Below are 14,054 nucleotides of genomic sequence, written 5' to 3'. Positions count from 1 at the left end.
GGTGTCTTTATACTGATAACAAGTTGAAACAGGTGCCATTAATACAGGTAACGAGTGGAGGACAGAGGAGCCTCTTAAAGAAGAAGTTACAGGTCTGTGAGAGCCAGAAATCTTGCTTGTTTGTAGGTGACCAAATACTTATTTTCCACCATAATTTGCAAATAAATTCATTAAAATCCTACAATGTGATTTTCTGGAAAAAAAATTCTCAATTTGTCTGTCATAGTTGACGTGTACCTATGATGAAAATTACAGGCCTCTCTCATCTTTTTAAGTGGGAGAACTTGCACAATTGGTGGCTGACTAAATACTTATTTTCCCCACTGTATATGAGTGCATTCTAAGAAAAGAAGGGTGACATTTTACAATAAATTGAATACCCACCCAAATTCCTGAACTCCATTAATTATTTGTCTGTGCCAGTAAAATGTTTTATGTGCTATAATTCAGTCAATATCTGATGGATTATAAAAATTCAAAACGTTTGGAATATCTTCAACTACTGCATTTATTAATACTGTTTTTAAAACCTTTAAAAAATGTTGATGACCGTTGCTATATGCATACCTGTTAAGATACAGCCCTTGCCTGTCACTGATGACCTGTGTCCATGTGTGTCCCTGTGTCTCTAGGAGTGTGCGGGCGAGCCTCTGTTTATGCTGTACTGTGCCATGAAGCAGCAGATGGAGAAGGGGCCTATAGACTCCATCACAGGAGAGGCACGTTACTCACTCAGTGAGGACAAGCTCATCAGACAGCAGATCGACTACAAGACCCTGGTTAGTGCTGTCAAATAGAAATATTTTACAGGGCGATAATGATATTTGATAAAATATATGATTTACCTTTAAGAAGGCATTAAGGGCGATAGGATTTTGCATTACCTCAGTGACCTTAATTAGTGCTTTCTGCTTGAGTATGCGATTCAAATTCCTGCAAATGCCAACTAAGTAAGCTGACATGAGCTGGACCTAATTCCCCGCCCCTCCCTCCCCTATCAGACACTCCACTGTGTGAACCCGGAGAACGAGAACGCCCCGGAGGTGACGGTGAAGGGGCTGAACTGTGACACCATCACCCAGGTGAAGGAGAAGCTGCTGGATGCTGTGTACAAGGGCAGCCCCTACTCCCAGAGACCCAAGGCTGGGGACATGGACCTGGGTAAGAACACCAGGAGGAGATTGTGTTTACAGTGTGTGTTTACAGTGTGTGTTTACAGTGTGTGTTTACTGTGTGTGTTTACAGTGTGTGTGTGTGTGTGTGTTTACAGTGTGTGTTTACAGTATGTGTGTGTTTACAGTGTGTGTTTGCAGTGTGTGTGTGCACGCTCTATTCTCATCCTCCTCTTCTCTTCACAGAGTGGCGTCAGGGAAGGATGGCCAGAATCATCCTTCAGGATGAGGATGTCACCACCAAGATTGACAATGACTGGAAACGTCTCAACACACTGGCCCACTATCAGGTGAGAGAAGACAGAGGAGGTGGGTGGGCTGGGGTTACAATAGTGTACTGCCTCGGCGGTTTTATCTATGCAAATAGACAGTGGATGGAGTGATTGACAGGACAGCATTTATAAGACAACCTTTTGTTTTTCAAACCTTGTAGGTGACGGACGGCTCAGTGATCGCTCTGGTGCCAAAGCAGAACTCAGCCTACAACATATCCAACTCCTCCACCTTCACCAAGTCTCTCAGCAGATATGGTGAGTCAATCCTTCTTCTTTCTTTTTCTCTTAATCTCTCTCTCAATCTTTGCCTTTCTTTGCTCTCTCTGTTTGTCTTTCTTGATAGTAAGCAAGATTTTACTCAGCCTCTCTAAACTGAGATAACCATAAATCCACCAATATCTATCCAGCCTACACCACTTCAGAGGCATTTTCACCATCTAGGAAATGACAGGCATTACATCAGACAGCTCATTCCTCCTGCCAGAGACTGATGACCAATAGCTAACAGCTTTAAACACAACCTCAGCTCCACACCACATCAGTGTAACCAGCTCCATGGCAAAAACCTTTTCCAGAAGCTTTCAGCTTTGTTATTGTTTTCCCTCCCTCTCCTTATGTGCGCCGTTGTGTTGATAAGGGGTTACAATAGCAATGCTGAAAGGCCAGTGAAAGCCAGGCTGGTTTGTTCGTCCACAGAGAGGATCGCCAAGCCCTGGCTGTTGTAAGAGCAGACGTAAACGTGTACCACTCTCCCCCAGAAGCCAATGGACATGATTGCAATGGAATTACAGGCACTCAAGCAGCAGTAGCAACAGCAGCAGCAGTAGTAGTAGTAGCAGCCTTATGATGAATGTACAATAGATGTAGGAATACATGAGGCCTATTGGCTGCTGGGAGAGTGGCTGCAGAATGTTCTGGTGTGAACAAGCTGATAATGGGGTCTCAAACAAGGTTGTTGGCATGGAGACCAATCTTAGTCACACTGGTTTTGTTTTCCTCTTTGGTCATTACTCGTTTTAACCCCCCACATGACATACGTGTTGCAGGAGTTCGTTTCTGGCGCGCTGTTTAAATACTACAGGGCCCATATTCACAAAGTGTCTAAAGAGTGCTGATCTAGGATCAGGTCCCCCTGTTATTTATTATGATTGAGACGCTTTGTGAATACAGGCCCTGATCTCAGTAGAGTTAATTGGGAACATTCAGGGCAGTTGTCTTGCTCTGATGCCCCACTGTTCTTTTGATTTGGTCTAGCGGAAAGAAACAACAAACCCAGAACCACTGACACACATTAGTCTCTATGTGTCAGTGAGTTTCTGAGATCTAATTCTCTCATCCTCTCACCCTGAAAACCAGGGTGCCCTCCCTGCGCTCAGAAGCTCAGAAGCCCCGAGCGTCACGCCATCATTCAGAGATAGACAGAGATTGAAGTTGTTTTCTCTCCTTTCATCCATCCCTCCATACATTAAGGAGGGACTGACACCCCTGCGTTCAGGCTGCCCTCGCAGTCTCCTCCCCAGGCAGCCTCCCTCCCATGCCGGCTGCCACTGCAGCAGGCTGGCTGATAAGAGGAACACGGTAGATAGGCATCCTTTGGTTTACCGTAATGAAGTTTGACACTCGCACCTTTAATAATGAAGCAGTGCATGGAGGCAGTCGGCCCCAGGGAGGAGAGGAGAGGAGACTCACACAATGGAGCCTGTACAGCCTGACTCATCCACTACCACAGGCAGGAATGATATTGGTGTATTGTGTATGGGGTTCTATTATATCCAGGACTATAACATTATGGGCCATTTGGTATGGGGAGAGGGGAGGGGGACAAGCGAGGGAGATTAAGATGGAAGGGCTGGTGTAAAAACATGTGTGCTAATGATAAGAAGGATAGCAGATTGTCTTTCCTATCTCCTCTCTAGGCCCTACCTCAATGAAAATGAGGCACACTGTTTTCATTCTCCTACTTTGCCAATTAGTTAGAGTCTGCCAATTGAGAATAATGAGTCGGCTAGCTCTCCTCGCTCCTTAGTTGAGGCCTAATCATATTTCTCACCATCCATCCACATCTCTGACGTACAATAGGAGTTGTTACAATAGGAGAGGCTACAGGGATCTGTTGTCTTGCTCATTAATGTTCTTTCCATCTCAGAGGTCAGGTCCCAGTGCATCATGGGCTGTGACCTTGTGACAGACAGACTGACACTCTGCTCCTCACGCTGGCACAGTCTTTGTTCTGGCTGGATGATGGCCAGATAGACAGCCCAAAGAGCCCTTTGTTCACTAGACTAAATGTGACTGTTATTTAGTCAGTCAGCAGACAAAATATGTTTGTCTTCTAATTTATGTTTGTCCAATATGTGCAGAGCTTGGCAAGGGTCAGATAAAGTTTTAAAAGGCATAATTTTGACCTGAAATATGTGATTTATATGAGTGCGTATCACTGTTTAAACTCAAGTTGAAGCTCTCACAATAGGGCATGGAACCAGGGAGTCAGACTGGTGTTCTGTTCTGGTCATCTTGTTCCATTGACCTCTAAAGACCTCTGTATTGTGTGTTCCTGATGAACCTGTCTTTGACCTGATGTTCCTATCTCTCTCTTGTGCAGAGAGCATGTTGCGAACGGCCAGCAGTCCAGACAGCCTGCGCTCCCGCACCCCTATGATCACTCCTGACCTGGAGAGTGGTACCAAGCTGTGGCACCTGGTCAAGAACCACGACCACTCTGACCAGCGCGAGGGAGACCGCGGCAGCAAGATGGTGTCTGAGATCTATCTGACCCGTCTGCTGGCCACCAAGGTAAGATTACATAGACACCAGGCCAGCCTATATCACACATGTATAGTACTGTTAATGTAAGTCAACTCATCTGAATGTTGAGTAAGTCATTGAAATAGCCTCCATATCGTCGCTGTCGGATGAAAACCTTGTAACAAAATGTTTGCCAATTGTCATTTTTTGTCATGTATTGAAAGCAGTAACTCCACTCAATGTACTCCATTTCGTCACTCTATGACCACGAAAATGTAAACAGCTTTTCCTTGGTGAAGAGGACCTCTTTTCTTCGCTAGTCCCTTGATGTGCCTGTCTCTTTAACAGCTCAGCCTCCGTTGCAGTGTTGTATTCCTCTGGCGTCCCTCATATCAGCCAAGTCCCTGTTAACTGGCCAAACAGGGCCGGCCTGCCACTCTCTTCTCGCCTAGCTGCCTCTGAGCTGATTGTTTCCATCCTAATTGTAGGGGAAGAAAACCATGGAAATTAGACGCTGTTTACAAGCCTCTTGGGTGGTCAATTTCGATTCATAATAAAAAAAGATAGATAAATATAAAGGGGGAGTAGAGAAGAGAAAATAGCAGGAGACAGGTCCATTTGTTGTGGAATTGAGTGTTTCGTGGTGCGTGATGCAGAGAAGTGAAAGGAATTCAGATAGCTCACGTAGGTCTGTCTGTCTGGTAAACCAGCATATCTCAGTACTTTGATCTTGGAGGAGCAGAATGTGGCGTCCTCTCCACAGCCACTCCCCCTTAATAGATGCTGGTTGCTGTAAGGGATGTGGGTTTGATTTGAAATCTGTAGGTGTGTAATTGGAGAAGAACCCAGAGAACTAAACCTCTGTCCTCTCCTCTCCTCAGGGTACGTTACAGAAGTTTGTGGATGACCTGTTTGAGACCATCTTCAGCACGGCCCACCGCGGTAGCGCCCTGCCTCTCGCCATCAAGTACATGTTTGACTTCCTGGACGAGCAGGCCGACAAACACTCCATATCAGACTCGGATGTACGGCACACCTGGAAGAGTAACTGGTGAGACACATTACAAACATTGAGTGCCTGTGTGTTTTGGTTGTATAATGTGTGTGGTTGTTGACACATCTCCTCATGATGACACATCTCCTCTCTCTCTCTCCCATCCCAGTTTGCCTCTGCGATTCTGGGTGAATGTGATCAAGAACCCCCAGTTTGTGTTTGACATCCATAAGAACAGCATCACAGATGCCTGTCTGTCTGTGGTGGCCCAGACCTTCATGGACTCATGCTCTACATCAGAACACAAGCTGGGCAAAGACTCGCCCTCCAACAAGCTGCTCTACGCCAAGGATATCCCCAACTACAAGAACTGGGTGGAGAGGTATGTATGACACAGATCTCAACTCCACAGACTGTAAGATTGTCCATCTCATGGTTTATGTCAAGCAGATATACCGTAGTATGCACTTAGCATGTAAACGGTTGATCAAATGATATCAGAGGTGTTTATAGAGGAGAGAGTTGACGAGACGGTTGTTGACAAGTACTTCTCCTTGTAGTCCAGTCCTTCACATTCTTAACTAAAGAGGTGTCCTCTCCAGTCTGGGATGCCAACCCCTAACCCCTCCTCTCTCCTGATCCCCTCCTGTCCTGTAGGTACTACTCCGACATCTCCCGTATGCCAGTCATCAGTGACCAGGACATGAGTGCCTACCTGGCTGAACAGTCCCGGCTGCACCTCAGCCAGTTCAACAGCATGAGCGCCCTGCACGAGATCTACTCCTATATTGTCAAGTACAAAGATGAGGTGAGTCACCAGTATATTATTAAGATATTAATCATAGACATCATAATAATATAGATATATTATTAAAATAAGTTAGATTTGTTAGTCACAGCATGAAGAGATCAGAACAGAATTGCCATTGTTTCTGTATGTTAAAGGGTTGATACAGAAGCACCCTCTATGTGCCCTCTTGTTTTCATGATGAATGGAATGGTGGCGTTCTAATTCAATTAATAGATAACTGAGTAGACATCCATAATTGCATGCAGCTATTAAAATCATTAAAGTACATATTATGAAGCTAATGGACCACATTGGATGTACAGTATGTGTTTTATTAATTCTCCCATGTGCTATCCTTTCAGGAAGTTAATTAACACACTTCATTCCATGTGCATAAATATATTTTCATTCTTGAAACATTGCTTATTCATTGAGGCAGTGCCAGTGAAGTGTAGCTACTTCATGTAGGAGATGTGAATGAGAGTGTACACTTTGTGCTAATTCTCAGAGAGCTGAGCTGAGCCAAGCAGCCTGGAGAGGGCTGAGGCCAGTAACTAACGGAGACTGGGCTGTGGAAATGAAGAGATAATGAAGCAGTGCAGAAGCTCCCTCCACTCTATCCCCTCCATCCACTGCCAGCCATTAGGACAGACAGACAGTCGGACAGCCAGGCATGAAGGCAATGCTAGGATAGCTTCTGTACTGTACTCACTCTGAGATTGTGTGCCTGGGGTGGCAGGTAGCCTAGCGGTTAAGAGCGTTGGGCCAGTAACTGTAAGTTGGCTGGTTCAAATCCCCTAGCCGGCGAGGTGGAGAATTATGTTGTTCTGACCTTGATTAAGGACAGAGGGGTTGGGTTAAATGCGGAAGACACATTTCTGTTGAATGCATTGTTGCGCAACTGACTAGGTATCCCCTTTCCTGTTGTGGCCTTCACAAACACGTAAACAATGTGTAGCTCTGTCTGCTTAGACAATTCTTCTTACCTTGTCGGTTATAGTGCCTTGAGTGTGTGCTGTGAGAGGTTCCGGCAGCCTCTCTGCTTGCCTTTTCAAAGGGCGTGGGGGTAGAGAGCGGTGGTGGTGGGAATGGTAGAGCGGTGGTGGTGGGAATGGTAGAGTGGTGGTGGTGGGAATGGTAGAGTGGTGGTGGTGGGAATGGTAGAGTGGTGGTGGTGGGAATGGTAGAGTGGTAGCGGTGGTGGTGAGAATGGTAGAGCGGTGGTGGTGGGAATGGTAGAGCGGTGGTGGTGGGAATGGTAGAGCGGTGGTGGTGGGAATGGTAGAGTGGTGGTGGAAGTGAGTGGGGTATAATCAGTCATCTCCACTCAGCATCAGACCCCATCTCGACCCCTTTCTCTCCCCTCCTCTATCAGCAGTGCTGGATCCTGTGGTTTAGGCGAGAGCTGCATCTGCCTCCATTTAAGCAGCCGCTCCCCTTCATTAAGGCTTATTATCCAGTTGCGGGTGGCTGCAGGGTCCTCCTCCCGCCCCCTCGTCTCCCACAGCAGCACTAACACACGGTGCATTAGCAGTCCACCATGCAGCCTCCTGCATGACTCCCTAACAGCTAGTACACAGCTATCCATCTCTGATGGACCCACCGGCACCTCCTCTTCCAGTTCCCATAATGCCATAGTACATACAGTGGCTTGCGAAAGTATTCACCCCCCTTGGCATTTTTCCTATTTTGTTGCCTCACAACCTGGAATTAAAATTGTTTTTTTGGGGGTTTGTATCATTTGATTTACACAACATGTCTACCACTTTGAAGATGCAAAATATTTTGTATTGTGAAACAAACAAGAAATAACACGAAAAAACAGAAAACTTGAGCGTGCATAACTATTCACCACCTCAAAGTCAATACTTTGTAGAACCACCTTTTGCAGCAATTACAGCTGCAAGTCTCTTGGGGTATGTCTCTATAAGCTTGGCACATCTAGCCACTGGGATTTTTGCCCATTCTTCAAGGCAAAACTGCTCCAGCTCCTTCAAGTTGGATGGGTTCCGCTGGTGTACAGAAATCTTTAAGTCATACATTTTAGTCATTTAGCAGACGCTCTTATCCAGAGTGACTTACAGTTAGTGAGTGCATACATTTGTTTTTTCATACTGGCCCCCCGTGGGAAACGAACCCACAACCCTGGCGTTGCAAGCGCCATGCTCTACCAACTGAGCTACAGGGGACTACAGATACCACAGATCCATACCACAGATTCTCAACTGGATTGAGGTCTGGGCTTTGACTAGGCCATTCCAAGACATTTAAATGTTTCCCCTTAAACCACTCAAGTGTTGCTTTAGCAGTATGCTTAGGGTCATTGTCCTGCTGGAAGGTGAACCTCTGTCCCAGTCTCAAATCTCTGGAAGACTAAAACAGGTTTCCCTCAAGAATTTCCCTGTATTTAGCGCCATCCATCATTCGATCAATTCTGACCAGTTTCCCAGTCCCTACCAGAGTACCTTCTTCCATATGTTTGGGGAGTCTCCCACATGCCTTTTGGCGAACACCAAACGTGTTTGCTTATTTTTTGCTTTAAGCAATGGCTTTTTTCTGGCCACTCTTCCGTAAAGCCCAGCTCTGTGGAGTGTACAGCTTAAAGTGGTCCTATGGACAGATACTCTAATCTCCGCTGTGGAGCTTTGCATCTCCTTCAGGGTTATCTTTGGTGTATTTGTTGCCTCTCTGATTAATGCCCTCCTTGCCTGGTCCGTGAGTTTTGGTGGGCGGCCCTCTCTTGGCAGGTTTGTTGTGGTGCCATATTATTTCCATTTTTTTTATAATGGATTTAATGGTGCTCCGTGGGATGTTCAAAGTTTCAGATATTGTTTTATAACCCAACCCTGATCTGTACTTCTCCACAACTTTGTCCCTGACCTATTTGGAGAGTTACTTGGTCTTCATGGTGCCGCTTGCTTAGTGGTGTTGCAGACTCTGGGGCCTTTCATAACAGGTGTATATATACTGAGATCATGTGACAGATCATGTGACACTTACATTGCACACAGGTGGACTTTATTTAACTAATTATCTGACTTCTGAAGGTAATTGGTTGCACCAGATCTTATTTAGGGCTTCATAGCAAAGGGGGTGACTACATATGCACGCAACACTTTTACGTTATTTATGTTTTAGAATTTTTTGAAACAAGTTATTTTTTTCATTTCACTTCACCAATTTGGACTATTTTGTGTATGTCCATTACATGAAATCCAAATAAAAATCCATTTAAATTACAGGTTGTAATGCAACAAAATAGGAAAAACGCCAAGGGGGATGAATACTTTTGTAAGGCGCTGTACAGCACCTCAGCTGTGCTTTCTATATCGACCCCTTGCAGCTTCTACAGTCATCCGCCTGTTTGATTTCATTTTCCATCTATACAATGTCATATAGTAGAAATTCAACGTTCCATGTTCGTACCTATATATGAGTAATGTTTGTAGGGGAAGAGATCGTATTCCTTTGGTATTTTAAATACCAATAAATAGCCTGCTCATGCCACCATGACAGCATGTTTGCTTCAACAGCTGTTTTCACAGACTGACAGATGTTCTGATAGACTTTCTCTGTTGGTGGTCCACCCTGATGATCTGTCTCCCTCTCTCTCATCCCTGTCTTCTCCATCCCTCTCTCCTCCCTCCCCAGATCCTGTCTGCGCTGCAGAAGGACGAGCAGTCTCGCAGGCAGAGACTGCGCAGTAAGCTGGAGCAGGTCATCGACACCATGGCCCTGGCCAGCTGAGGAACGGCCCGCCACTGAGGGGTGGAGAGGGTAGCAGCCAGGCCTTCTCTCACTGACCCCAGCCCCTGACCCCCAACACAATGCATAAGGACTGCAAGGACACAAGCAGTACACTGGAGACCCACCAGAGTTAGGCCTGGGCTCCGGCCCATCCAAACAACCCCTCATTTATAAACACGTAACGTCTATCGCCCCGAGAAAGTGTCTTATCATAACGGTCTTCATCACTGATTTCAGTTTGTCTTCCGTGTTGCTCCATCTACCCACAGCCAGGACTGTGAAGCAGCTGGCTAAAGAGGCCAGGAAATATATACATATATATATATATATATATATATATATATATATATATATATATATATATAAAATAAAGGGGGCTATGGAGAAAGGACTTCATGTATAAAGCTCCCCTCTCAATGGAAGCTTCTGACGTGTCAGCGACTTCATCAACTTTCATGGACGTCATTTTGATTTTCAGATCCTTTTTTATTTTATTTTGGTGATTTAGCTTTAGATATTGTGTTTTTATCAACTGCCTACTCTCTCCAGTGGTGTGCCACTTGTGTTACTGCTGAATTTGCACAATTTACAAAAAAGCTAAATCAAAAGAAGAGGATATATAAATATATATAGATATATAAATACAACTTCATTTTTAAAAAAAACTAATGAAAATAGTCAAAGTTTTCCATTTTAATGTACAGAATACTTTGAAATAAATGGATTTGATATTTCAAAGACTGAACTATGAAAACAAGAGGAAAACTTGTCCTGTGCCATGTTTTATTTGAATGTTGTTTAGTGCAAAGACGTTTTCTTTAGATCAAATGTGCTATGATTAAAATGTTGTCATGCCTAGTGACTGAAGAGTAAAAAAAAAAGTTAAATGACAAAAAAAATATTAGAAGAAAATCAACAAATTGTTACGTTTTGGGGCCTTTCCTGTCTTGGGAGAACATATGTTTTAATAGTACTGGAAATACCGTACCTGTATGGTATTCCGGTATTTAATACAACCACAGTGCTATTGTGGCTTTTAGAAAAACCAAAGGCTTGGTTTTGTATACCACTCTGGTGAGAGAAAACAGCCTTCTGTGTTAGCCACCTGGATGAGCAGCCCTCTTGGTTGCATCCCATTATCATGCACACCTCTGTGCACAGGTTCCAGACCACAGTGAAGTAGATCACTTTTGTTCTGGGACCTCAAGGTTTTTGGGAAGGCAAATATCATGGCTTACAGTACAGTGATGTTATGGGCTTTGCTGTACAACAGAATTCAGACGCCACAGAAGGATTAATTGGGCTTAGCGCCATGCTAAATGTAGCAAAGGTTTAATTCACCTACTACCCTTTTAAAGCCTTCCTGAAGTTCCCCTGCTGTCTCTCCTCAGGTTCCTCAGATACTGTAGATCACTGTGTTAGAGTTACAGTCTTACAGACTGTCATGGTGGACACTGAGGTAGAGGTTTGCAGACAAAGATGAGAGGAGTTTATAGGTAAAGCTTTGAGCGAAGGGTAATCCCTCATGATTTTAGCCCCTCATGAGAGCAAGTACTGTCACTCTAGTGACTTCAACATTCAACAGTTCTATTTTATTGTAATTAAATAGATGGTTTCTTTTTTATCGTTGATCTGTTTAAGTGGTGAAAGTTGTATGCGTTTGTACTCTGCAGCAACCAAACAATGGTTAGTGCTAGCAGAGTAGATCTCCCAGGGTTTCCCTTATGTTCTGTAACAGCATCTGTGACGAGCATCATCCAAACGGAAAAAGAGGAGTTTTAAAGCGCCAAGGAACGTGAACATTCAGTGTTGTCTTTTCTTTGTTCTTTAGTCTGCTGTGAAGATGAAATAACAGTGAAAAATATGTTGAAATGCAAACATCTGTGATGTGTGACAAGATGATGAAATGTAGCTCAGTCTTTGTGAGTGTTTTTAACTGGGCGAAGGTTTTTGTTTCCTCAGAAATCTGATACTTTTGTGAAATGCATTGTCTCCCTTTAATATGTTGCACCAATTCCCTTTCGGTCATGTACAAAAACAAGAAACTTCATTCCTTTCCCTTGTCCTCTGAGATGAAAGGAGATACAGTATGGCTGGCTAGAAGAAAAACACAGAGACATTTTTGAGAAATCTCTGAAATATTTAGGTCAATTCTCCAGTGAGAGCCGTGTGGATCACACAGACTACAGATGTGATATGTAACCTTCCATCCATCCATCCATCCTAGATCAGGATTCAACAAAGGTGGTGGGATTTAATGAAAATGAAAAGTCTCTCCTAAATTCATTTTATTTTTATTTTTTTGTTTGATGTGATATTATAATCTCTCCTGATCTATTGGGAGTAGGTCTTCATAACACATCATATATTTTATTAGACATTTACATTTCAGAAAATATATGGATATTTAGTATTCATGTTTCACCTCAGTGTCCTTCAGGGCTGTTACTCTCATCTTCCTTCTCTCTTGGTCATCCTCCAATAAAGGCACCCTCTCTACTCTCCTTTCCTTTCCAGCTCTGTCCTAGTGTTGACAACCCAATGAAGGTACTTCTATACCCCACCCTACCACCAATCCCTTCCTCCCCACCCAGGCAAACACATATGTACTGTACGCTGTACTTTATATCGGAGAGCAGGGTGTACGGACTAGTTTATGAAACTCTTAACATAAACAGAGTTATATGCTGGTTACTGGCTTTTCCCAAACCAAAAGAATGTAATGGAGGATTGGCATTGACTTGACCACTTTTCTGTTCATTCACCCTATTTGGGATGATTTGAGATGGTTTCTTCTGTTCTTCTGTTAAGCATATTTTATTCCCTGATTGAGCACATTTGTCTCCTATATTTGTTTAGTGGATGGGAAATGTTGCTGTGTGCTGTCTCCCTCCCGCTGCACACGCTAGGCTTTGATGACTGTGATTGTAAAACAGCTGGTTGCATTTTAAAGTCTCAGGACGGTTCTCCTGCTTTCATGTCGTTTTGCTCTTCTGTTATTTAAGTGAGAGGTTTTGATGATGATGATTAGGATCTTGGGGGGATTATGGATACATGTGGTAATCTGTAAGGTTACTCTATAGAGTATATAAACAAGTTATATTGTATGTACTGGGGCAGTTGGTCTCATGTTTTCTTTTATGTTGTTATTTTATTTTACTATGCCACTTGTTGTGTGAAGATGACAAGAAAGAGGCTTCTCTACAGAACTCCTTTGAAGGAAATGGTACTTATTTTTTCTCTTGTCTGCCTGCCGCAGTGAGTTGGGTGGAAGATGGAGAGGAAAGCCAGAAGGAGAGATCCAGATGCTGTTTGATGAACACAGAGCTTTCACTTTGCACATAGTGCCTTGTCAGCTCCCCCTCCCCTTCCCACAGCCCTCTACGACCCCTCCATTACCCACAATCCACCTCCTTACCGTGCCCACTCAAAACACTGTCACAGGTTTCCCCCTCTGCCACACCACTGAACAACTTCTATACCTGTCCTCCTGATTCCCTCATTTGGTTTCTTTTGATTATGGCATATTGGAAAGCAGTTCCTTTTTTCAAAGTACATTTAAAAAGGCTTAGGATCAAACATTAAAATATCTAGACACAAATTTAAGAAAAAATAGAAACTAAAGAGTTTTAATACTTTATGAATTCTGATACCTTTTTAAGAGTTTGAGACTTGAAGCAATTGTGACAGGTTGGCTGTTTCACGCTTGTGTAAATATTCTGCTCTTTCCTATTTTGCAGATTTATTACTTGTAAATAAATATGCATCAAGGAGAGATTAAACATTTTTTGCTAAATCTGTTTTGTCTGTCTTGTTTTTTTCTGTCTGGATATTTGAAACTACTAGTTCAGCATCCCAGGTATTACAAACACGCATACACTTAGAAAACTACTGTGACTTTAGTTCATATGCAGCTCTAAAGCATTGCAGAATGCAGCAGATTTTCTGCCTTTCTCTAGTGGTCCATCAGTGTGACCATGGTGAGGATGGAGGGAGATATTTGCTCCTAGCACATGGCCACCCTGCCTAATTATATTAAACTCCCATAAACTCCCATCAACAGAACACCAGAATTACCAGATAATTACAAGACCACTGAATCCGTAAATGACGCTGTCAGAAAAAAACTTTCACTTAGCAGTAATGGTGTGATATATTGTGCCATAATGCTGTTGAAATGATCAGCTCACCATTTATTTTCTCACAATAATTTCCAGTGCTGGTTCATGTACAGTATTGTAGTCATTCTGTTCTCATTTTGCATAAATCTGAAGGTATCTTAAGGCCTTACAAGTCTCTGTCTGTTTCTCTCTCTCTCACTCGCTCTCTCT

General features: G+C 43.5%; 1 protein-coding gene across 2 annotated transcripts in view; it reads left to right on the top strand.

Annotated features, from left to right (window-relative positions):
- The window catches only part of LOC121538450 (plexin-A1), a 247,557-nt gene extending 234,038 nt beyond the window's left edge, over positions 1-13,519 (top strand). For both annotated transcript variants that reach the window (XM_041846467.2, XM_041846466.2), the window contains exons 24-32: positions 633-779; positions 1,002-1,161; positions 1,359-1,462; positions 1,606-1,702; positions 4,050-4,240; positions 5,074-5,243; positions 5,356-5,568; positions 5,844-5,994; positions 9,628-13,519. In XM_041846467.2, coding sequence (XP_041702401.1) covers positions 633-779; positions 1,002-1,161; positions 1,359-1,462; positions 1,606-1,702; positions 4,050-4,240; positions 5,074-5,243; positions 5,356-5,568; positions 5,844-5,994; positions 9,628-9,723 — 1,329 coding nt within the window. In that variant the 3' untranslated portion in view covers positions 9,724-13,519. The remainder of the gene's footprint in view (positions 1-632; positions 780-1,001; positions 1,162-1,358; positions 1,463-1,605; positions 1,703-4,049; positions 4,241-5,073; positions 5,244-5,355; positions 5,569-5,843; positions 5,995-9,627) is intronic.
- Positions 13,520-14,054: the final 535 nt, after the last annotated feature.

Source organism: Coregonus clupeaformis, chromosome 24 (assembly GCF_020615455.1).
Source record: "Coregonus clupeaformis isolate EN_2021a chromosome 24, ASM2061545v1, whole genome shotgun sequence".
NCBI classification, from domain to species: domain Eukaryota; kingdom Metazoa; phylum Chordata; class Actinopteri; order Salmoniformes; family Salmonidae; genus Coregonus; species Coregonus clupeaformis.
The sequence above is the reverse complement of the archived record's forward strand: the minus strand, read 5'-3'. Positions and strand labels throughout refer to the sequence as shown.